General features: G+C 40.7%; 1 protein-coding gene across 4 annotated transcripts in view; it reads left to right on the plus strand.

Moving 5' to 3' along the window:
• The window catches only part of Ppp1r12b (protein phosphatase 1 regulatory subunit 12B), a 209,717-nt gene that overhangs the window by 95,454 nt on the left and 87,778 nt on the right, over positions 1 to 26,485 (plus strand). For all 4 annotated transcript variants that reach the window (XM_057769525.1, XM_057769521.1, XM_057769522.1 and 1 more), the window contains 4 exons: positions 18,012 to 18,102; positions 23,113 to 23,316; positions 25,408 to 25,597; positions 25,679 to 25,791. In XM_057769525.1, coding sequence (XP_057625508.1) covers positions 18,012 to 18,102; positions 23,113 to 23,316; positions 25,408 to 25,597; positions 25,679 to 25,791 — 598 coding nt within the window. The remainder of the gene's footprint in view (positions 1 to 18,011; positions 18,103 to 23,112; positions 23,317 to 25,407; positions 25,598 to 25,678; positions 25,792 to 26,485) is intronic.

The raw sequence follows: 26,485 nt of genomic DNA on the forward strand, positions 1-26,485 counted from the left end.
CGTGTGTATGTTGGAATAGCACTTTATTTTGTTATGTATTTTCATTCACACACTAGCATGAGACCTAGTGGGTTTTCTTTGCTATTGATATGATTTCCTCACTAAAAAGTTATTTCTATCTTTTGATTCGAAACGAAAGATTTGTAACTCCTTTTACTCGAACACTTAGAAACCTCTAGAGTTACTAGTTGGCCTAATTTCAATATTCTTGTATATCAGAGAATATGGACACGTGAGAAGATGAAGAAACAGAGAATGACAATTGACAGAACAATCAAAGCATACACAGCATTTATTGATTAACTTCACTGTCTTATATGGTTCATGACGCTCAAAAACAGTTACAGTAGTAACACCAGGTATTACTGATCACGGATTTTTAGGACATATGTAATAATGACAAAGTTTGAAATAAGATGAGAATGGTCAAAACATAAAACAAATGTGAAGAGGACTGGAGAGATGGCTCCGTGGTTGAGAGCACTGACTGCTCTTCCAGAGGTTTTGAGTTCAACTCCCAGTAACCACAAGGTGGCTCGTAATCATCTCTAGTGGGATCTGATGCTCTATTCTGGCATAAAAGTATACATAGAGCACTCATACATATAAAATAAAAAAATAAATCTTAAAGAACAAAACAATAAGCAAAACGTAAAGTAAGCTCATATGGATGGAAAATTGTATCATTAGATTACAAGAAGCAAGGTTGCTGCAAACATTCCATTTGTAAATGTATTATCTACGGGTACAGTAAAATGAAGTACAGCAAACAAGCAATGGCCATTTTACAGGGTCATACATTGCTATGGTGTATTTCTAGATACTAGAGGAAATTTTTTACCATGGTAGCGTAATAAGTGACAGCCTTGCATAGGACCCTTTATGTGCTCTTTCTTTCTTGAGGAGAGAATCCTAGAAACTCAGCACTTGGATAGTTGGAGGCAACAAACTAGTGATTGACTCTTATAGGGTACATCCTTACGTCAGGAACACTCTATTTTTGTTTGTGAGGAAGATTGGTTATAGGAATGTCTGCATAAGTGAATGTACTGAAAACAGTTGAACAATATACTTCATGTACAAATGAATCTTGACCCTGTAAAGCTATTTAAAAACATTACTGTTGTTTACTTCCAGTGAACAGTTCTGGGAAGGAAGACCTGGATGGTGTCTGCTAAGAATTAATATGATGAGACTTGGCTCTTAAATTAAAATGTCTATTATCTTTTGCCATTTCTGTTGTTAAGCATTGCTATCAGAATAAAATTGCACTTTTCCAGAAACAAGGACATATTTCATGCAGTACCTTAACACATCACATAATGCATCAAGAGTAGAGACTTAAAAAATTCCTCCTCCTTCTCTTCCTTTTGAGTACACACTTGTTTAAAAGACAAGACTCAATTCCCCAGCACAGCAGAAGCTCTTTTGACAATATCCCAACTCCTCAGTCACTCCAGATGGGGGAGCAGCCACCTAATACCTGCCACTCAGAGCTCATACCAGCCATGTTTTTATGGTTAATTTCCTTCTGATAAAGTAATTCTTTTTTCAGACCTACATGTAGTTAGTGGCCGAGTGACGGAGGAGTTACTTTCATTTAATAAAAAAACTGCCTTGGCCCATTTATAGGCCAGCCCTTAGGTGGGTGGAGTAAACAGAACAAAATGCTAAAAAAAAAAAAGCCGAGTCAATGAGTCGCCATGATTCTCCCACTCCAGACAGACACAGGTTAAGATCTTTCCTGGTAAGCCAGCTCGTGGTACTACACAGAATATTAGAAATGGGTTAGATCAATATGTAAGAGCTAGCCAATAAGAGGCTTGAGCTAATGGGCCAGGCAGTGATTAAAAGAATACAGTTTCCGTGTAATTATTTCGGGGCATAAGCTAGCCATGCGGGCGGCCGGGTGCCGGAGATGCAGCCCCGCCGCTCGTATTACACCAGAGTGGCGCCCCACATTGGGCGCCAAAATGTGGCGGCGCAAACGAATGCAGACAGATTATATAGATATATACAGCTTTAATACGGAAATAGACTTACAGGACCACAGGTTCCCGAGGAGAACATGAAAAGCGGAGCAAAAGAAAAGGGCTGCTGGGCTCACACCCGGCAGATTTATCCGTAAACATTAGCCCGAGGCGAACACGCCCCCAATGGGTGGGGCTTTGTCCCTACAGCCGAGATGTTGTGTCTTGACTTTTTTCTCCTCTACCAGTGTGTCACACTACTGCTTCCACGCTGAGATTTTTCCTTCTTTTTTTTTTTCTTAAATTTTTTTCTGTTGAGGAGGAGGTTGCAGGGGAAGAGGGTGGATACGAAGGGATGGGGAAATGAATGGGATTGAGATGCATGATGTGAAAGACACAGAGAATAAATAAAAAGAAAACTAACAAAAGAAAATAGTTTTTAAATTTAAATATATTTTGTCTGTATTCTTCCCCTCCCCCAAGTCCTTTCAGATCCTTTCTCCCTCCCAGCCCCCCAACTTTTAAGTTCTTTCTAAACCATAACCCAATACCACAACAAAACCAAACACAAAAAGAATTAAAACATACTAAACTGTAACCAAAGTTACACACAAAAATGTACAGTCTATTTTATGTTAGTCAAATACTCCTGAATATGAGCCCTACCCTAGAGTGATTGATATACCCACTGTCACTCTGTTGGAGAAAACTGTTTTTTCCTCTCCCAGCAAGTGACAGTTCAATTGTTGATCTTTACCCTAGTGGCTAGGGTTTCATTCATTCATTCTTTTTTAAAAATATTTATTTATTTATTATGTATACAACATTCTGTCTGTGTGTATGCTTGCAGGCCAGAAGAGGACACCAGACCCCATTACAGATGGTTGTGAGCCACCATGTGGTTGCTGGGAATTGAACTCAGGACCTTTGGAAGAGCAAGCAATGCTCTTAACCTCTGAGCCATCTCTCCAGCCCTCATTCATTCATTCTTAAAAAATAAAATAAGAGAAAACAAAAACTATCACATTGAAGTTGAACAAAACAAACCACCAAAATAAAAAGAGTCCAAGAGAAGGTTGAGATCCACTCGTTCACACCCTCAGGAACCCCATAAAAACACTAAACTGAAAGCTATAATTCATATGCAGAGAACCTGGTGCAGACCCATGTAGGCCCTGTGCTCGCCGCTTCAGTCTCTGTGAGCTCATATGAGCTCTGCTCAGCTGATGTAGGGAGCCTTGTTCCCCTGGTGTCCTCCATCCCCTCTGGCTCTTACTGTCTTTCCACCTCCTCTTCTTCAGCGTTCCCTGAGCTCTGAAGGGAGGGGATTTGATGGCGAGATCTCATTTAGGACTTGAATGTTCTAAGGTGTCTCACTTTCTGTACAGTGTCTGGCTGTGGGTCTCTATATTTGTTCTCATCTGCTGCAGCAAGAAACTTCCCTGATGATGGCTGAACAAGGCAGTGATCTATGAATATAGCAGAATATCATGAGGAGTCATTTTATCACTACTTATTTTTCTTTAGTAGACCATTATTATTAGTCTCAGGTTCTTGATGATACCAAGCAGTGTTGGGTATAGGTTCTATTTTGTAGAGTGGACCTTAAGTCATACAGTTATTGATTGGTTACTCCCATAAGCTTTGTGCCATCATTGCCCTAGCTCATTTTTTGGGAAGTACACCATTGTAGATAATGGTTTGGGGCTGGCTTGGTGTTTAAGCTTCTCTTTTGAGCATGTACAGAATATGTTCCTGTACCAAAGATGATGAAACATAGAAGAAAAGGCTCCACTGTAGACACCAGCTTGACATCTCTGTCTTCAATGAGTTGTGCTTGTCTTGGCTACAGCCTGGGTTGTTTGGAGATTCCCATGGGCCCCATTGATCAACAACTCAATTAGATGTAACCCAGTTCCAGTAGTGGAAGCTTCATTTGGTGACAAGAGATGGCCAGCTGGCTCTCTTTCCCCATTATTTGATGGTTTCATTTAGATCACCTTCATATATGTATATATTTTAGGGAGTTTCTACTGTATTAGGTTTTCATACTATCACTCAAATGGCCCTTAATTTTAGATGTCTCTTCCTGTGTTTCCTCCCACAGACCCCATCTCCCTCCCCCTCCCTACTTGATCATCCCATTCCGGCCCACCATCCATCCATAACTATCTTGGTTTCCTTTCCCAATGAGATCCTCGGGTTCCTCTGACTCAGTAGTTCTCAACCTGTGGTTCACAACCCCTTGGGGGGGCGGGGTCAAGTGACCCTTTCACAGGGGTCATATATCAGATACCGTGCATATAATATAGTTACATTTTGTAAGGCTTGGGATGTTGAGCATTTCTTTAAGTGTTTCTCAGTCATTTGAATTTCCTCTACTGAGAATTCTCTGTTTATATTGTGTTATTTGTTTCCTTGATATGTAGTTTCTTGAGTTCTTTTATGCATTTTGGATATTAGTCCTCTCTCAGTTGTATAGTTGGTGAAAATTTCTTCCCGATCTATAGGCTGTCCAAATGACGTGTCCTTTGCTATGCAGAAGCTTTTCAGTTTCGTGAGGTCCCACGTGTTAACTGTTGATCATAGTGCCTGTGCTAGCAGTGTTCTGTTCAGAAAGCCTTTTCCTGTGCCAGTGAAAGCGTCTTCCTTTTAAATCTGCTGCTGACTTCTTTGTTCCTTAGCTCCAGGCTGAAGCCAGAGTTCTATCCGCAGTGATCTTTTCTGTCACAGTTCTTAGAACTGATTTGACCAACTAAATGGTGTGCTGTTGCCTTCTGTCACTGCATTGTGAACTATTGCTTTTTATAGCATTTTCTTTATATCACAGAGCCTAATACATAGATGTTAGATCAATGTTTTTGTTTTTGTTTTTGTTTTTGTTTTTCCTGTTTTGGTTTTTTTTTTTAATAAAATTGTAGTAATCTTTCCTGCCCTTAAGGTGGCAGCAGAGGAATGTTAGTCGATCTACGTGGCTGTATGTATGACCTCGAATATTCTAGTTTGTGTTTGAGTTAATTTTCTTTTTTCTTTTTTATGGTTTATTTAACTTTATTTTATGTGTATTGGTGTGAAGGTGTCAGATCCCCTGGAACTGGTTTTTCAGACAGTTGTGAGCTGCCATGTGAGTGCTGGGAATTGAACCTGGGTCCTCGGAAAGAGCAGTCAGTGCTCTTAACCACTGAGCCAACTCTCCAGTCCTACCTTGGGTTAATTTTCAAATGAGCACATCTTCCATATTCTATTTTAAGTGTTCTAATATAGAAAATGCAAGTAGCTCCTACCACATGAAAGCCCATTGTGAATTGTCTGGTACTTCTTCAGAGGACAGCAACAGGTACAGGGTAAAACGCTCCCTGAATTGTAAGCAAGAAGCCTGCTTTACCTTTCCACAAAGCAGTTGATGCCTTCACAGGCAAGCTATGTGACCTCTTTAATCTGGGTTTCTCCACTGGCTAACTTACAAAGTTGGGGAATATATAATAGTATTAAGTGTCAAAAATATGGGATTCTAAGTTATCATAGATGTCTAATGAACATCTATGTGTGTGGTGTTGTATAGGTATGGTAAGAAAGGGATATTCCATATCTTGTACTCTCAGTATTGGGGATCTCTAATATACTCATTATCTCCTTTAGTTCAACATTGTGTTCTAGCAAACATCAGGATTTCAGATAAAAACAAGGTGAATGATGAAGGATAATATAGCTAGAATGGGCTCATGAAGGTGGAGTTTGAATCAGTTTTTAAATATATGAAAGGATTAAGTAGACTTAAAAGTTAATGATTTTGAAAGTTTATTATATGCCCAGACCCTCTTTTCTCCCATAGTATATGTAAGAATTAAAGTTCAGATAGATTAAAGAGTTTTCCAAATAAGTATGAAAAACCAAGGATTTAAAATCACACATTTAGGACTCCACTGTCATTCTTTGACTTAGCAGCATCACACAAAGGCATCTAAGAGCTTAAGCTTAGCTGGACCATTCTATACCATGAGCTTGTAATACAAGAAGCAGGATGATCAGTTCTCTTGGCATCTTTAAAGGGACCATAATACTTCAAGGAAATGAGTATTAGGGGAGCTGTCACTTCTGAAAACATGGCAAATGGAAACTTTCTATCTTCTTTCAAATCTGGTGGGAAATGAAGGGCTTCTGCAAATCAAAGGAGAAGTTGCCTCGTACAGTCAGTTTTAGGTGAGGATGCTGGCTATAAGAATTTTATCTTTGGCAGAGTTCTAGAGCACTGACATATAAATAAAATGTAGTGATACCTCAGGGATCCTCAGGAACCACATTCATTAGAATGAAGCCAATGGTGTTTAAAACAACTCTTGTCACACATAATTCATAAATTATGGGAAGCAAAACCACAAGTTAGCTCTCTGACAGAATACTCTGCACAGATGTGCTTTGACCTTGGAGGCACACTTCTTTCTCATCTTAGGACTCACCTCTGGTCCCACACTGCGCTCTGACGTTACCAATCTCACCATTTTTAGCTGTTTGTTAGTTTTGGAAAAGCCATCTAATTTCACTTTATCCACTTCCGAGCGTCTTACTCACTCTTCAGCCTACTAAAATAGAAATTCTGCTCCACCTGCCAGTCGAGTGAGATTGCTGTGGCAAAGGCCATGCCCTCGATGATTTGATTCCATGGTCGGCTCATCTTTTACTTTGAACCCTCAGAAGCACTTTATAAAGTTCACTGCTGTTTTTAAAAGTTGTCATGGCCTCATACCATTCTTTCCTGGCTCTCTTTGCCATTCTAGTTCCTTCTTTGTGTCTTTCCAGTTCCTATCTCTTCTGTAACTGCAAGCATCTTCCCTTGTCTTCCCAGGGTTCTCCATCTTTACCAGTGGCCTCAGCTGTCAGAGTTCTCTCCAGGATCTATTAGTGCTCTTCACAGCACATGTAAAGCAAAGGGAAGTGCTTGACTTGCTTGCCTGGCACGCCCTTGTTTTCCTTCCCCTCTGCCTGTCCCACTTATTTCTTCATCTGTTTCAAATATCACTACGGGCATTTCTCTTAGGGTTGTCAGGTCCCCTTGAGAAAAAGGGTAGCAGCAAATCAGACTAAACCATATATCCCTCTGGCCTTTAAAACAGAGAAAGTCTAATTTTTAAAAATGTTACCCTGCATATGTACTACCAAATTGAGAAATTCAGAGATCAAACTAGAAGAGTTTGCTGACAGAGGACCAAAGCAAACACTTGCCAGAAGTCTTTTCCTTCTTAGCTCACTTTACCCTGTGAGCAAGTCCTCTCTTTTTCATTCTGTCTGGGGTGTTGCCTAGTGGTGGAGTATCTACTCGGCATGTACAAGGCCCTGAGTGTGAGGCCTATACAGCCAAAGCCAACATTCCTTCCATTCTCCCCTCTCTGCCATCTGTAGTGCTCCCTGTTAACAGCTCAGGCCTGAGTCATTGGACCTATGGCTTTCTTGCCCCCTTCTTTCTCTCTCCAAGTTTGTGTTCTGCAGATATGGCCAGGTCCTGCTTCAAATCTGAGACTGTGCCCCACAAAATGCCCCCTCTTTTAAAGGAAGCCTCTTACTCCTTAGGTTCTGATCCTTGCTCTCCTGTGGTGTTTCATTCCTTAGCCCCTCAAAGAACATCAGGTTTTTTCTCCAGACGAATCTTTGCCATTTTTGCTCTTAAATTCTAATTATCACTGTCTACATCATCTCCCCTAAGATCCTGCTCAAGATCAGGCCTTCTTCATTTTTATATATGGTGTCCAGGCTAAGTAAAACAAAAGGTAAGATGGGGAAAATGTCCAGAAAGGGTGGATGAACCACACACTACCAGCTAAACTAAGAAGTCGTAAATTACCAAATGAAAAGGAAATTATGTATAACTGCACTAACCCAGATTCCATGTTTCATGCAGAGCCTTAATTCCTCCCACAAATTGTTTGGGGTACTCATCACAGAGTAGGTACAGTGCTGTCTGCTAATGTTGTAGTGACAGAGAATAATGCCTCACTCTTAGGACTTCAGAGGGGTAGTTAGCATTGGATGGATGGAGCACAGGATCTCTGTTCACTAGACTTAAGCTCACCGTTGAAATCTACAGTGGGGGACAGTGGCATTTGGCATGTGTTGGAGGGCACCTGCGCTTTCCATATGATTGCCAAGTATAGTCCATAAACCTTTAGATGTAAAACACAAGCCCTGTTGTATATGGTAGGTCTCAAACTTGGGACAGGTCTGGCTAATTGAGGTACCTATTAATTTAATTAATATGTCAGAGTGGACTCTGGCCGCCAGTCTACCTCGGCCTCTGTCTATTACAGAGTCCTTCTGGCTGGCATCCCCCACAGGCACAGGGACTGGGCTGGGCAGTCCTTCCCCCAACTGTTTTTCTCTATATAACTCAGCCTTTTTAACCTCTTGGTTGCCACTGTTGGTCCCTGCTCTGCAGTTGCTTGGCTCCTGGCTCTGTTCTCCCCTTCCCCTCACACAGCCCATCCAGTCTGCCCCATCACGTTCACTGTGGACTCTGCCGGATGCCTCTGCCTCTCCCAGTGCTCTCTCTTATATCTATAATAAAAACTTCAAACTCTTAGGAGCAGTCATGTCCTCTTTTTATTTATTTATTTTTTTTGTTCAGTGTGTATTTTACTACTTAAAATGGTCCTTTGTAGATTAAAGGTCAGTTGTTTCTTCCTTTCTTTTAAAAAAAAGACAGAGTCTTATTCTAGTGCAGGGTAGTTTTGAACTTGTGACAAGACTTTTGCCTCTCTTGTGCCCCAGTGCTGAGATTATAGGTGTGAGACACTACATCTGGCTTAATTGTTTTTGTAAAATCTAAAAATTTTTAACTATTATCCCACAATGACCATATTTTAATAAAACAATTGATATTCTCACCACCGGCAAGACTTGTTAACATCTATACATATTTTATTTAAGTCATGTTATGTATGGTTTTTTTCTTGTAAAGATTATTAAACATTTTAAGTGTGTAACCTATCTATCCTCTGACAAGATCATATCCCAGTATCCTGCTAGATTTGCCTCAGTTCTTTTAAAATAAAACATTAAGAATGTGTTAAGTACTTGTGAGTCTCTCTCTTTCCTGCTTTTCCTTGACTCCCACTGTGGAAGTAGCCCAGTTCTGAATTTGATATTTGTGATTCTCAAGCTTGTTTTTACTAATGTTATTATTCATCTCTTTACACACACACACACACACACACTGCTTTTTACATGCTTTTATATTTTACATATGTTGAATCATTCCTGACATTCTGAAACCTTCTATTTTCTCACATCGTCTTTTTACACTTTTTAAAACTTATTTTTTAGTTGATTTTATTGAACTATACATTTTTCTCTGCTCCCCTCCCTTCCTCTCCTCTCCCCTTCAACCCTCTCCCAAGGTTCCCAATCTCCCAGTTTACTCAGGAGATCTTGTCTTTTTCTACTTCCTATGTGGATTAGATCTATATATGGCTCTCTTAGGGTCCTCATTGTTGTTTAAGTTCTCTGGGATTGTAAATTGTAGGCTTTTTTCCACTTTAAATGTTTGTTTTAGTTCATTACACGGTTATACTATGATCCATTGTTTTCTATGCTAATGGACATTGAAGTGCTTTCTCTCTATCTCATAATACTAATGATAACACTGCTGTGTGTACTCTTATTCATATTCCCTTGTATAAATATGCAAGAGTTTCTCATGGGTAGTTCTTCCTAAATGGGAATTCGGAGTCTAAATGGTATGTGCATATTTCTCTCTTGTTTATAACTGGGTTATATTTGAAACATTCTGTTAGGTTTTTCATTTTTTGCCCATTAAAGAAAGATAAGTACTTTCTCTCTGTTTTAAGCTGGCATTTTCTAGCTACTAGTGAAACATTTTGTCTTTTGTTCACAGACTTTTCTGGATTTCTGTTTCTTTAATTTTCTTGAATATGTATTTTGGTGATTTGACATTATTTTGTTGTTTTAGTTGATTAAGATCAGCTGTTTTCTCTTGTTTATCTGTAGTCTTTTTAGTTTATCTTGTAATGGTTATGTAAATTTTATCATATAAATTCTCCATAATTTATTTGCCATCTTCCTTTTGAGTTGCCAGGCAGTATTGGCACACACCTTTAATCCCAGCACTTGGGAGGCAGAGGCAGGTGGATCTCTTTGAGTTTGAGACCAAGCCTGGTCTACAAAGTGAATTCCAGGGCAGCCAGAGCTATTACACAGAGAAACCCTGTGTAATAAAGAAAAAGAAAGAAACGAAAAAGAAAGAAAATATTTGATTTATTTCTATATGTATATTATATGTTGGCTTTCTTATCTTAACATCAAACGGTGATGATACCCTGCTGCATTCAGTGATAAATGTTGGAGACAGTTGGTCAGGTCTCGATGGTACAGCCTGTAGGTGTGCAGTAGAGCAGCATGCACTGGCCTTGTTGGCACACGAATCTGTCATTCTTGGCATCACTGTCACCTGCTGTGACCAGTGAACTAATTGTAAAGTGACCTACATAAGTAAAGCACTGGCATTTGTGTAAGTGGCTTTGGCTCTGAACACTGGCATGTTTTTTATTGAACAAATGTTCAGAAGAAGGGGAACTCAAGATTATACACTACTGACTGAAGGTAGGTCACAAACAATAGCCATGTTGACTGTGTACAGCAAAAAGGATTCTCTGAGCTTAGGTTAGAGCTGTAGAACTTGGAGGCTAGAATTAGGTATCTGCAGAGTTTCTCTGTGAATGGCCAGGTAATAAACATTTAAGGCTTTGTTGTGTCTGCTCCATGTCTGTAGTGCAGTGTCGCAGCAGTGGGTTCATAGCCTCGACTTGATGCTCATCTGTGACTGCCTGAACACTGTAGGGGGACACAAAATTAATTTTCTGGTCCTTTACTCCTAGAATGTGCTATATTCAAGGGCTGGAGTCTATAGTGTTGACATTTAGGGCCAGATTATTCTGCCTTTCCCATGGAATGGGACATGAAAAATTCTCACTGATAGCACTGGTCTAGAAGATTTGGAAATGTCCCTCCTTTCTTCTCTCTGTATCTGTCTGTCTTTTTTCTCTTTTTGGTTACTGGAGTGATAGTGTGGGTTCCTTTCTTGAACTTCAACTCTGATATCAGTGTTGAATTCGAGTCCACAATGGCACATAATCCTTAGAATGCAGGTATTCTAACCTGTGAGATCAGATCATACCTTAATATATAGCATATGCTAGTGTGCTGGTCAGTTATTTTGTCCAGTTGACACAAACCTAGACTGGGAAAAGGGAGCCTCAATTGAGGAATTGCTCCCATCAGATAGGCCTGTAGACATGTGTGTGGAACATTTTTTCTGATTGATGAGAGCCTGTCCCACTGAAGACAATGCCACCCCAGGGCAAGTGGTTCTGGGTTGTATAAGAAAGGCAGATGAATGAAGGCCTGGGACCAAGCCAGTAAGCACCATTCCTCTGCAGCCTCTGCTGTAGTTCCTGCTTCAGGGTTCCTGCCCTGGCTTCCCTAGCTGGTAGACTGTAGCCTGTGAGCTAAATAAACCTCTTCCTCCCCAAAGTTGCTTTTGGCCAGTGTTTATCCCAACAGCAGAAAGCAGACTTAGATGTGGAAATCTTTCTGATCTCAGGTAGCTTCTCACCTGAGAAGTGTTTGTCTTTGCATTCCTGTCATGTATTCTTTTTATCTGTCTCTTTTCCTCTCTTGGTGTGTGCCAGCTGGCTGAGCCCAAGCCTCCAGTGAGGCAATATTTACAGCTCACTTGGGTGGATGCTGCAGCTAGGGTAGCCCAAGGGCAGATGAAATAGCATCCAGAACGGGAATGCTGCACCTCTCTGCTCTGTCTTCTTTCAAATAAGAAAGAATTCTCTTCCTTCCCCCTCTGTCAAATGACAAGAAGTATTGATTGATTTGGTACAGTATATAAAATATGCATATAATGGAATGGTATTTTGGGAACTATTAGCAGCATTGGCTTGCTGAGCCCCAAGATTTTACCCTCCTCCCTTTTCCTTTTCCTCCTTCCTAGTAGCAGCTTCTTAGCAAATTGCAAGCTCTGCCTCTGGCTTGCTGGGTAGCAGTGGCAGTGCAGGCTTTCTCTAGTTTCCAAGGGAGACGAGTGCTGAGCCTGCAGTGCTTCCCAGAAGCCACTACCTTTCTTGCTGTTCATCTCCATGCGTGCCTTGACCTTCATTCTGCTATGCAGACCTGCACAAGGAGGTAACACTCTGTTTTCTTGGTGTTCTCTGTGTCGAGGGGGGCAAAGGGAAAGCCGGGTGGTATGGGTAAAGGCATATGGACACAGCAGAGAATAAATACTGAAATTAGAAAAAAATAGTCGCTCTGAGGTACTCTGATCTGTGAACATCTTTCTGTTTGCTGTGCCCATGAATACCCTGAAGGTGGGAGCCCTGGTACTAGCTCGTAAAACTAAAATTTACTACATATAAAAGCATACGGTTACAGTAATATTGCCAGTGGGAAGCACAGAAGAAAAATGAGAACTTGAAGAAAAAAATGTAATCAATTGCTCTGAAACACTCTATCTTTATGAATTCTGTTAGGTGTGTGTTATACACATTTAAGGAAAGAGCTGAGAGCCTTTTCAGTATATGCTCAGGACTTCAGAGCTGTGCTTCTGAGTGTCATAGTCAGTGCTCCTGTGTGACTATTTAAGTCTAATGACAAAGTTCAAAGTGATGTCCTCTCTTGCACAAGCTACGTTTAAAATAGTAGCTACATAATGACTACTGGCTTCTGTATTAGACTGGATATTGAACATTTCCATTGTTATACAGTGTTCCATTGAAGGAACTAAACAGAGAAACCCATAGAATATGGGAAACTTTGTATACTCGACATCTGAGTCACGAGTTCTGAATCTGTGTATTTAACCAACTCTGGCTTGAAAATATTCAGGAACAAAAAAATATATATCTGTATTTAACATGAACAGATAACTTTCTCTTGCCATTCCTTAGCTAACATCGCATAATCACCAGTTTCTCAGCACTTACATTTTATTGGGCAATGGAAGTAAACCAGTGATGTTTTATGGTGTATATTTAAAGAGGATGTATAAAATATTTGCAAATTCTATATGATTTTATATAAGAAGCTTGAGCACTCATGACTTGGGGCATGAGAAGGGGTGCTGGAACCAATCCCCCTGGAATATTTAGAGATTACTGTATTTGGCCAGACAAATGAGTAGACTTTTAGCAAGAAGGACTTTTGTCTACAGTCAGCAAAATATGGATTCACTATGGTTACAGATGACTGAAGTCTTTACCTACGTCTTTATTTTGTGACTGAAAATACTAACGTCCTAAGAGATTGAAGAAGAACCCGGCAGTTGTTTTTACACTTGTTCTATAGGGTTGGCCTCCCATTCCGTCCTGCATCAGGTAACAGCTGACTGCGGAGCCAGTTGTATCCTCCAGAGGAGAATCTAATCCCTCATGTATTTTATCGTTTGTCCACAGCAGTCTTATAACATACTGAGGGCAACTTCTGTAAATGTAAAAGCCAGACTGTTCAGTACGGCAAACTAGGGAGATGTCAGGATGCGAGGAAGGCCAGGATGAGACATCTCCATCTACTCACTCCTGCTGCTCGAAGAATTGGAGGGAGACATGTCTTGTTCCATTAATCTCTGTAGCTGGAATGTCATCATGCTTTGGGAAAGAAACAAATGTTTTCACTGTTGAATGAAGTAGGACAAGTTCAGGGTGCAGGAGAAGCATCGTGATAATGTCTTTTGGTGATGACCTTGTGATCTTGACTATTTTAGTTATCATCTCTACCCAGAATCTTAGAGCTAGATCTAACTTTGAAGTCCTTTAGGCATTGGTCTGCTAAAAATAGCTACTAAGATGAGCAGTGGTGGTGCACACCTTTAATCCCAGCACTCTGGAGGCACAGGCAGGCGGGTCTCTGAATTCAAGGACACCTGGTCTACAGTGTGAGTTCCAGGACAGCCAGGGCTACACAGAGAGACCCTGTCTCAAAAACAAAAGGAAAGAAAGTGAAAAGGAAAATAAATGCTATAGAAATTAGACTTTATTATAAGGATTTTATGAAAAAAATGTCTGCTACCAAATTAAAAAAGAGAGAATTCCCTGAAAAACAGAATATATTTGTTTTAAAAACAAAATATATAAATAAGTCTAACTATTACAGAATTTGAATATTTTATTTAAAAGTTTAATCCAAAGAACACTAGCTCAGGTAACTTTTATTGGTGAACTTTTTAAATTATGTAACCGAAATCATACATATTACCATTACAGAAAATAGGCCAGGAGAGAATACTTCCAACACACATACCCTTAACTCACAAAGCTGGCCACTATACCTTGAGAAGAGAAAAATCAAAAGTCACATTCCTTTTATGACTGTGAATGTAGAAATCTTGGTGTGTGTGTTTGAGACAGGGTTTCTCTAACAGTCCAGGCTGACCTGGAACTTGCTCTGTAGACCAGAGTGGCCTTGAACTCACAGAGATCCGCCTGCCTCTCAAGTGCTGGGATTAAAGGTGTGTGTCACCACTGCCCAGCTGAGTAAATAATAGTAATAAATTTTAAAGTATTACTTAAATAGTAGTAAGGCATTTCGGGGCTGGGGAGTGGCTGAGCTGGTAAAATGTTTGCCTTGTAAGCATAAGGTCTTGGTTTTGAACCACCAGTGCGAAGACTGAGTATAGCAGCATGACAGGAGTCTAGCACTGGGGAGGGAGAGATGGACAGCTCCCCTGGGCTGGCTAGCCTAGTCTAGCTGACCCTGTGAGCTTCAGGTTCAGTGCAGAACCTGTCTCAAGCAAAGTAAAGTGGAGGGTGATGAAGAAAGTCACTTGTCACTGACATCCGGCTTTCACACCCACCTGGAAGTGCACACACGTCCGCACATTTATATCTTGAGCTGTGTGGCTCAGTGATAGAGTACTTGACTAGCATGTCTGCACAGGCACAAAAGCAAAAGTGAAACATAATCACAGAACCTGGCTCCTTTTGTTTGAAACTTTAAGAGTTTTAAATAAAAATCAATGTGATTTTGCTATAGAAGCTTGAGGGCCTGGGTTAAGATCCCCAGCACTCACATAAAAAGCTGTATTGGCGGGGGCTGGAGAGATGGCTCAGCGGTTAAGAGCATTGCCTGGCCGGGCGGTGGTGGCGCACGCCTTTAATCCCAGCACTTGGGAGGCAGAGGCAGACGGATCTCTGTGAGTTCGAGACCAGCCTGGTCTACAAGAGCTAGTTCCAAGACAGGCTCCAAAACCACAGAGAAACCCTGTCTCAAAAAAAAAAAAAAAAAAAAAAAGAGCATTGCCTGCTCTTCCAAAGGTCCTGAGTTCAATTCCCAGCAACAACATGGTGGCTCACAACCATCTGTAATGAGGTCTGGTGCCCTCTTCTGGCCTTCAGGCATACACACAGAAAGAATAGTGTATACATAATAATAATAAAAAAAAAAAAAAGCTGTATTGGCACACAACTGTAATCTCATCACTGTGGATGCAGGGAAAGGAGGTTTGCCAGATCTTACTGGTCAGCCAGTTTAACCAAACCAGGGAGCTCCAATTTCAGTCAGACTTTATCTCAAAAGATAATGCAGATTAGTTAAGGAGATACCTCCGTGAGCAAAAAGTGTTTACCACACAAGCGTGAGTATCTATGCTTCTCAAACCCCCAGAACACACACAAAAAGCCAGATATGTAGTAGCTCATCTGTTATCCAGGTGGTTCTGTGGAGAGATATGAGGTGGAGACAGGAGAAGCTTCTAGACCAATAGCCTGTCATATGCAGTGATAAGGCAAGCCTGTCTCAAATAAGGTAAAGGTACGGAATGATGTTCAAAGTTGTCCTCTAACCTCTGTACATATGCTGTGGTATGTGTGCACAATGAGATGTGCACTCCTGCACATTAGCGTTCACTTGTGCACACACACACACACACACACACACACACACACACACACACAGAATGATGAAGACACTTGACATCAACCTTTAATCTCCATGTGAACATGTGAAGTGCATGCAAAACCTTAACCTGATTTCTATAAGAATAGAAAGCTTTACTTTAATTTGATGAGTGGTGTCTAAAGAAATTTAGTGGTAAAGTTCTGAGAGCAGGAACTAACTATCCACCCCCCTTCTTTAGCATGGCCTACAGTTCCTGGTCAGAACAGTAAGGTAAGAAAAAAAAAAACAAAAATTGTGAAGTTAAGAAAAGAAGAAATAAAATTCAGTCCTCTCTTTACAGATGGCACACTTCTGTATGAGCAGTGACACATTTACACATACTGTGGCTGCTGTAAGAGCATTTACTGATGGCATATTCGTGCCCTTTTGACCTTTAACGGCATTTGTTTTCAGCTTGTGGAGTGTCTTCTGTGTGTAGCACCCCAAGGAGCGCTTACCGGGAAGATTTTAGCCTATGTCCATCCTGGGTCGGAGCTTTATCGCGTCTGCCGGGGAGAGGGGAGCATGGCGTCTGCTCCAGAGAGCAGAGCTGTCGAGTCTCAGCTCACTTCCTCTTCCTCCCAGCATTTTATTCTGTTTACTCCACCTATCTAAATTCTGCCCTATCAGATGGGCCAAGGCAGTTTCTTTATTAGCCAATGACCTTCCTCCATCATTTCCCCTTTTTCTGTTTAAACAAAAAATGGCTTTTACTTTAACATAGTAAGATAAATGTTCTTTTACATTTAAAGGGGGAGATGATATAGATGTGAATAATTTACATTGATATGAATCTTGGTTTACTGATATTAATTTAAGGTCAATTTTATTATATGTGTATGTATTTCTATATTAAGGTATTGTGATTGTGTAGTTCGCTTAAAAATGTAATGTATATAGGTTGTTAATGGATAATTATCAATAATAGTCAAGCTTGTAATCATGTTAGATTTTCTAGATGTACATAGATATATTTTAGATAGGCATTCTTCATATCTTTCAAAGATTATAAAATAGGACATTTTAAGTGTTTTAATAACTTAGGGTTTTTCATAACAATGAGATACGTCTGCTCCTGGCAGCACCAATCTACTTTCAGAAGAAGATGGGTATCAAAGAGGATCCTTATGGAGTTTGATAGCCATTTGGGCAAGAAACTGCTCTTGCCTGGACTATTGTATAAACTGGACATAGAGAACCCACAGAGAGAGGACTACTGAACTTGCATAAAGGTGAGATGATCTTTCGGGGTTCCTGATTCATGAAGGAGTCTACGAGACATTCTGCAGGACATAGCAGATAGTGACTGAACTGACTTTGAAATTTCCTGCTTCATGGAAATGTGTGCTGGAAACTATGGGCCTTTAGGCCAAAGATGGATGCCCCAACGGTACAGAGAAACTTTGGGTGACTGTCAAGGCAGCGAGATGTCTCTGTCATTTCTAGAGTTTAAAAGTTGCTTATTTCTTGTTTGCTTAGGTAATATTATATCCTTCTGGAGTCTTTGATAGAGTTAAAGAATAGATAGATAGTTATAGTTTTCTTTAGTTATGATAAAGATAAAATAGATGTAAATATTGTAACTGTAATTCTTACTTGATAACTGTTTTGCTGTATGTAATTTTGCTATGTTAGAGCCTTTCCTTTTTGTTTAAACAGAAAAAGGGGAAATGATGGAGGAAGGTCATTGGCTAATAAAGAAACTGCCTTGGCCCATCTGATAGGGCAGAATTTAGATAGGTGGAGTAAACAGAATAAAATGCTGGGAGGAAGAGGAAGTGAGCTGAGACTCGACAGCTCTGCTCTCTGGAGCAGACGCCATGCTCCCCTCTCCCCGGCAGACGCGATAAAGCTCCGACCCAGGATGGACATAGGCTAAAATCTTCCCGGTAAGCGCTCCTTGGGGTGCTACACACACGAATAGAAATGGGCCAAGCAGTGTTTAAAAGAATACAGTTTATGTGTTGTTATTTCGGGGCATAAGCTAGCTAGGCAGCCATGAGCCGGGCTGTGGGAAGAGGCCCACAGCTCCCACTACAGTCTTCATTCCTGCGGTGCAGGCAGCAAAGGTGTTACCTGCTGTTTTCTCCTCCCTAGGTCTTATCTGACTCCTGTCCGGGATGAGGAAGCAGAGTCTTTACGGAAAGCACGCTCCAGACAAGCTCGGCAGACACGCAGGTCTACTCAAGTAAGCGTGACTTCCCCCACACCCCAGTGTTCTTTTGTCTTCCTGCCTTTCCAGTGGAAGTATGTGTTGAAAATATGAAAGTGAATGCTTTTTTTCCAGCCACTTCATTGTAACTGTCAGCTGTCTAAGGCTGTACTGTATAGAAGCAGATTTATAACTGTTTCTACCCACTCTCACCTCCATTCCCCCCAGCTTTGCTTAGGAACTTTAAGGAGCCTTGTAGTCCTCTACACATGGAGAATCTCTAAGGAAATTGATAGCGGTTTGAAAAATGTTAAACATAGAGTTTCCATTTGATTCAGTACACACAGTCTATACTCTTAGATAAATACATGAAAACATCCTTTTATAGAGAATTATATAACAGAATTAATCAAATTAGCCAAAAAATAGAACTAAGCCAGTAATGTACTCCACAATAAGCAGGACTATACTGTTATAAGTATATGTTAATAAACCAATGAATGAACAAAATATACCATGTCCAGACAATGAAGTATTATTTGGAATTAAAAAGTGAGGTTCTAGGGACTGGAAAGATGCTTCAGCAGTTAGCACTTGTGACTCTTGCAAAGGATCAGAGTTTAGTCCACATCACGCCTACCAGGTGGCTCACAGCTGCCTGTACCCCCTGCTCCAGGTGACATAGCAGCCTTGTCTGGCCTTCCTTGGGCACCTACATGCGCATATACAAACCCACAGACAGACATACCCACAAATAAAAAAATTAAAGTAGTTACAATTACAACATACGTGAACTTGGAGAAAGCATCAAAGTGAAACAATCCAGGCACAAAGGCCCATTTGTTAGGTGAGTTCCTCAGCCAGAGAGGTGTGGGGTAGGATTAATTAATGCTTGGGCAGCAGGGAGGAAAAATGGGAAGAGCCTTGTTAGTGGGCATGGTTTCTTTAGAGCCTTGTTAGTGGGCATGGCTTCTTTAGAGCCTTGTTAGTGGGCATGGTTTCTTTGGGCAACGATGAAAATGTCCTGAAAATAGATAACAGTAATAGTTGAAAAACTCGGTGTATTCTAGAAATCATAAGCTTGCATACATTGAAAAGAAGAATTCTATGATATATGAGTTATATTTCAGTTACAAAAAACCGGTCTTTTATGGGAGCTGTATAAGCAATTTAGGGAAGAATCTGATGTACCTCACACTTTCTTGCAGAGACAGAAGTGGTAGGTAGAGGATGTTTGCCAAGCCAGGAAACCTGAAGATGAGTTTGGAAGCTGTTCATAGTAGTCCCACCTGGAAATATCAGGGGCATGGCCTCAGGTTGTAATGGTCATGAGAGGAGGAAAGTCTTTGAGTGTGGTATTGAAGGAGGCCATGAAAGCCTGTGAAGCAGAATAAAAAGGAACTTGCAAAGTAATGCGAAGAGAACCAGAAAATAGTAGTGGATTCAAAACGAACAAGAAATAAGCATGTAGCAGAAAGGAGACACTCAACAGCTGTAATTAGATGGTACAGAAGTCAAAGGAAAGCCGTTGACTGGGAACACTGTACACAGCAGCACAAAGATTGCTTCTGTCTTTCCCGGCCCTCCCAGAATGGTTCAGGAATTACGCCTTCACTTTTGCTTTATGAGTGTGTGTCTATTCTTCCCATAGAATCCATCTTCCATGAAGCCCATGACTATTTTTTATTCTCATTATTATGTATTAGAAAACTTACCCATTTATCCATTTTTAAGTTTATAGTTCAGTGTTATTAATTCCTGTCACCACTGTACAGCTCCAGAACATTCTTCATCCTCCCAAACTGAAACTCTGTATTCATTAAGCAGTCACCCTATGCAAGCAAGTATTCTGTTTTCTGTCTCTATGAATTTGACTCCTTTGTGAATCTCACATAAATGAAATCATATACTACATGTCTCACTTGTTTGGCTTTCTTGTAACATAATGCTAGGCTTCATTCATGTTGTCCATATAGCATCATTTTATTTTTTTAAATATTTATTTATTTATTATGTATACAATATTCTGTCTGTGTATATGCCTGCATGCCAGTGGAGGGCATCAGTCCCCGTTACAGATGGTTGTGAGCCACCATGTGGTTGCTGGGAATTGAACTCAGAACCTTTGGAAGAACAGGCAATGCTCTTAACCTCTGAGCCATCTCTCCAGCCCCGCATCATTTTATTTTTAAGGCTGTATTATATGCCACAATTTGTTGAGCATCCACCTTTTAGTAGACATATGACTACCGTAATAATACCACAGTGCAAATGGCTGTCCGCACGTCTCCAGACCCTGCTTTCAGTCCTTTGAGGTATATGCATAGAAATATGGGCTGGCTTGTATGATAATCCTATTTTTAATACTGAAGAGATGCTTACTGTTCTCATAATAGCTGCCCTCCTTTCCACTCCTGTCAGCACCCACAAGCAGCTTCATTTCTCCAGCTCTCTCCCAATATTTGTTTTATAATTTGGGAATTTTTAATATGGTAACCACTCTAACGAATGTGAAGCAGATGAGTGAGGATAATTTCTTTTTACATTTTATTTTGTTGTTGTCGTTGTTTGTTTGTGTTTTGAGACAGGGTTTCTCTGTAGCTTTGGGGCCTGTTCTGAAACTAGCTCTTGTAGACCAGGCTGGCCTCGAACTCTCAGAGATCCACCTGCCTCTGCCTCCCGAGTGCTGGGATTAAAAGAGTGCAGCACCACTGCCTGAATACATTTTAATTTTTTTTATGTGGAATGCTACACATGTGGAGGTCAGAGAATAACTTGTGAGAGTCAGTTATCCCTTTCTACCACGTGGGTCCCACATCCTCTCATGTCTTGAGGCTTGGTGGCATGCACCTTTACTCACTGGACCATTTCAGTAGCCTACTGATTATATTTCTACTGTCATTTCCCTCAGTGTATGGTAGATAAATAATCAGAATGTGCATTCATATCAATATATAATTGAATATATCAATGAGTGAGAAATAATGGTGGGGAATATAGACTATTCTTAAATGGTTTTAAATTTATTTATGAAGAGACAGAAAAAGGTAGCTGGAGAAAGACACATAATTAAAAGAGGAAGAGCCAAAGACATATAAGTATTTTATAATGAAGCCATGCTTGTAATCCCAACACCTGGAAGGTAGAGGTAGTAGAAGCAGGAATTCAAAGCTAGCCTCAGTTACATAGTGATTTAGAGGTCAGCCTGGGCTACATACATAAAGACCCTGTTTTTAAAAAAGAAATCTTATAGGAAAAGACTCAGTAGAGAGAACCAAGTTCCACGTCAGCCTCCTCAAAATGAGTACATGACTTTTGAAAATATTTTGTTAGATTCCCAAAGGAACCTTGGGTCGCCCAAAGAAAAAAGTATTCATAAAGTAATCATGCAGCTCCTTAATATTACATATGATCCAGCCTCTTACCTTCCCTCTTTTTCACTGACCTCATTCTGCTCCCACTCCCTTCACCTTTGCTATACTGCTGAGAGCCACTGCATCATCCCCAGGCCTTCTATCTCTGAGTCTGTGGACAGGCTCCCGCTAGCTATGCCTTTTACCCCTCACTGCCTTCCAGAGCAGCACTTATTGAGGTCAGGGGACAACTTCACATGTTAGTCATTGCCTTCTTGTTTGAGGCAGGGTCTCTGTTCACCACTGAGCATACCAGGCAAACTAGCTTACCAAACTTCTGGGGGCTCTCCTGGCTCTCCTTTCCTTCTCCCCATAGGTGGGTTTTATATGGGTTTTGGGAACCCAGATTCTGGTCCTCTCAGTCATTTATCCACTGGGCTATCTTCCCATGTCCCAGCGTTTCTATCTTAACATGTGCATAAGATCATGTGATGATCTTTTTTATGTAATTTATGCTATATTGAAAGTTTCTTGAAATGGTGCTGGTTTGCTAGTTCAGCAAATAAGAGCACTTCCTGCTCTTGCAGAGGACCTAGAGTCAGTTCCTAGTGTTTATATAGTGGCTTACAATACCTGTAATCCAGTCCAGGGGATCCAATGCCCTATTCTGGCCTCTGCAGCCTTTTGTATGCACATGGTGCCCATCAACTCAGGCAGGCTCACACACATACCTATAACAAATAAATCTTCAAAGAAAGCTTCTTGAATCACTTGACTTGCCTCTGTAGTTTAACTGCTTGAAGACATCAGTAATTTAAAAGAATGAATAAAACAATGAATAGTTAAAATTTTTTTGAGACTGGAGAGACAGTCGTGCAGTGAAGGGTGCTTTCTGACCCCATGTTGTCAGGTGACTCACAGCCGTCTATAAGTCCATCTTCAGGGGATCTGACACCATCTGGCCTCCACAAAAAGTATGCTTGTCTGTATATGCAAGAGCATGTGTTTACACATAATTTTATGAAATGAAAAGAATGTTATGGATTTAGTACTCCTCCTCTGAGGCTCTGAGAATGTCACTGCTCAGTTGGAATAATCTCAGTCTCTTCTCAGTGCTGTCCTACTCCAAGTCTCTATCATTTAATTGCTTTGCTTTTGTCCTGCTGCTCCAGTGATCTCGGGGAGAACATTAATTGCTAGCACATCTCTGTGCGATTCCTAAAGTTACTCAGGAAATGATGTTAGAGGGAAAGATAATATAGTGTTTCAGGAAATTTTGTTGTTTTAGCCTAACTTTGAATTTTTATGTTTTCGAACCAGGTTTTACAAATTTGATTTTTCAAGTATTTACTGTTCAGGGAATTAGAAGGTAACCATTTGATCTTGGGAGAGGGTAAAGTGTACACAAATAATTGAGAACAATTTGCTATAGACCAAATATATCTATAACAACAGTTTCCACCGTTGACCTATTTTTTGGAAGACCAAGTTGGGAAAGCTAAAGTATTAGTTCCAAGCATAAGTAGATTTAGGTCTGAGTTCTCTGCACAGTGTGGTCCTTTTAAGCATGTGTTTTTAGAAATGGCCTTCTGTTGCCTCTTGGGAGCTTCATCTGGTTGTTTTGGGGACAGTTTCTCTGCTCAAGAATACTGTGTTAGTGTGAAACTATCTTCACCGTTTGATATTTTCCCAGGGTGTTACCCTAACAGACCTTCAAGAAGCAGAGAAGACTTTCAGCAGGTCAAGGGCAGAGAGGCAAGCTCAGGAACAGCCCGGTGAAAAGCTTGAAGACCCTAGTGGTCTTGATGGGAACACCAAGAAGCAGGAGCCATCAGCTGCCCCAACAAAGGAAGCTGAGGAAGGCCAGCAATCTGGGGGCAGGAGTCTGGAGGAAGAGGTGAGCTCTTCTTGCTGGCATGCTGTGCACCACAAGCAGGATAATTTAGTGTACTTCCTCAATGGTAGTTTAAGTGCTGGTCTGCTTTGCTTTAGTAAACCATTCCTAAAAGGCACTGTGCTTATAGCTGTCTTCGGTGTAGACCTATGTGCCTGAAAAGATCTGAAGGATTTCGGTTCTTTAAGTGATTTTTTTTCTCCTCTGCGAGTTAACTAATGCTTTTGAGTGAATGTCTTTCTATTCTATAGGAGTGCATAGAGTATAATAAGATGCAAATAAGATCTGTTTTTATGGCAGACACTGTTATAAGAATTTCAAATATATTGATTTAATTCTCAGGATACCCTTCTGAAATCAGTATTGTTAATTTTATTTTATAGATGAGGAAGTTGAGTCTCACAGGCTGAATAACTTACCTTATACTCTACACATGGAGAAGTAGGCCAGTGAGAATTTGAAGACAGGCAGTCTGACCTTCCAGCTTGTTTAATACAGATGTGTTGTTCCCAAAGTCCTGCAAAGCACTCCTAGGTGTCATGGTCTGTGTGGGCATGTGTCTCTAGTAGAAGTAGTATTCACGGAGAGGATCAAGGGTACACTTAGGGCAAGCATACTCCTGATTTCAGTTGTAACTGTTGTCTCTATAATTATCATAACCACTCCTTCTCTCTCAAAAGTGTCCCAATGTGAACTGATAAATATGGATACTGTAGCTATGAGAGCAAGGAATCTGTCACTTGTTGGCACTCTTGAGTGCTGAGTTCTGTAAACTGATATTATTGTGCATCTTGTTTGTTTTGTTAAGTTATTTACTAACAGGACAGTAGTGACACACGCCTTTAGTCCCAGCACTCGGGAGGCAGAGTCAGGTGGATCTCTGTGAATTCGAGGTCAGCCTGGTCTATAGAATGCATTCCATGACACCTAAGACTACACAGAGAAACCCTGTCTCGAAAAACAAAAAAGGTTATTGCTGAGTACTGGTTCCTAGATAGTGTTCAGGTCCCTAACACATTATCTAAACCCTCGGCATCCTGTCTAAGGATAGTTTATCCCTGTTTTACTTACGAGGGTGCTGAGGCTCAGAGAAGTTAACTTTTTTTTTTTGGTTTTTCGAGACAGGGTTTCTCTGTGGCTTTGGAGCCTGTCCTGGAACTAGCTCTTGTAGACCAGGCTGGTCTCGAACTCACAGAGATTCACCTGCCTCTGCCTCCCAAGTGCTGGGATTAAAGGCGTGCGCCACCACCGCCCGGCAGAAGTTAACTTATTTAAGATCACACAGCTACTTACCTGCAGAAGTAGACTTTAAGTCAAGCTCTGTCTAGGCCCAAAACTTGCTTACTTCATTGTTTCTGTCTTTATGGCTCATAAATTAAAAGTATGCAACTTCTACATTGTGTACTTAACTTATAGATACAACTTAGTTTAAGACACAAATTCTTATTTGTCTCTCGAAGAATCTTCAGTTAATTAAGCTAAGGCTAATTGTTCTGTTTTAACTCTCAGAAAGAAAAATTCGAAGGGGAAATAGAAATTTAAAAAAGCTTTAGGAAAGCAGTAAATTTGTGGTACAGCCTTGCCTAGTGTGTGCCGGGCCTGGCTTTGATGCCCAGAACATGAAATGAGTTCTTCAGTGAGTCATGTACCATGTTGGTGGAGTGCCCAGACAGTGCAGGAATGGCCACATTTGCTCTCTGTCCGCAGGTCATTGCCACTCTTGTTTCTTCACACTCCTAGCTTTTTATTTCCCATGTAATCTGTTGTTGAGCACCCCATCTTAAAAACAGCAGTGCTTTCCCCGTTTTCAAGGTCAAAAGAATTTTTATTAACAATGGGCTGTTTAGTGCCCTTTGGTCACTTTAGGAACAGTTTGTCTCAACTGCTGTGGTCATAATGGTATCCTCAGAGTAGGACTCCAGAAGCTTTTGGTTCCTGATCACTTACTAACTCTAATTCAGCTGATAGATGCTGATTGAACATCAGTTGTTACTAAGTCCTCTTCATAGTGAAAGGGCCATTTTGAAGAAGCCTACTGTCTTGATCCTTTGATGAACTTGATCACCAAAATCTCATCCTGTGGATTATTTCTAGCCTATCTATCATCGCCTAAGGTGTTCAACTCAACCAGACAAACCCACAACACCCGTGTCTCCTTCTGCATCAAGAACCTTACTCTACACTGGTTCTCATCTACCACGGACAGGTAGAGCTTCAGACCCTGATTCTGAGAATTCGGAAACCACCACAAACGCCACAGCTGCAAAGGAAATGGACAAGAATGGTATGTGTAGCTTCAGAAGCCACTGTCCAGTGTGCATGGCTCAGGTTTTTAAGGTCCACATTCTGTGTTATCTTTGGGCAGAGAAAGAAGGAGCTGATTTGGATGATGAGTCCTCTAACAGGCTATCTATCCGAGAGAGGAGACGACCTAAGGACAGGCGAAGAGGCACAGGCATTAACTTCTGGACAAAGGACGTAAGTACATTTGTCTGGGTAGGGCATACCATATCACCTATGGCTGCCAGCCTCCATGTTGAGGTCAAAAGAAAGAGCCCCATGAAGTGCCATGATTGTCATAGATACGACAAAAACTTTACTAAGAAAAAGGGAAGACTCCACGGGTATGGGGCTCATTTGTTGTGTTTTTGCTAAGTGCCTAGAGCAGTACTGAATACAAAGATACTCTGTAACTGATAAAGAATTTTGAAAGCTGGAGATTTTCAGCTTCCATGTAAGCAAGTGGATAAATTCGGCAAATTTTAGCAGTTGTTTCTAGGAGTCCCTGAAAGTCATATAGTTGACAGTATCTTAATACTACCTATAAACCAAGGTTTAACTATTGTAGGGTGATAAGAATTTTGAAGGAAGAGTCTGGAGAGATTGCTCATGGTTAAGACCATTCATTTTTTTCAGAAGAACCAGGCCCAGTTCTCAGTACCCACTTGGTGGCTCACAGCCATCCATAACCCCAGTTCCAGGGACCCAATAGGCACACACAGTGCACATACTTGCATTTAGGCAAAACACTCGTACATGTAAAGTGAATAAATATTTTCTTTTTCTCTTTTTAAAAAAATGTTTTTTTTTATATTTATTTATTATGTATACAATATTCTTTCTGCGTGTATGCCTGAAGGCCAGAAGAGGGCACCAGACCTCATTACAGATG

The sequence above is a fragment of the Chionomys nivalis genome, chromosome 5 (genome assembly GCF_950005125.1).
Source record: "Chionomys nivalis chromosome 5, mChiNiv1.1, whole genome shotgun sequence".
Lineage (NCBI taxonomy): Eukaryota > Metazoa > Chordata > Mammalia > Rodentia > Cricetidae > Chionomys > Chionomys nivalis.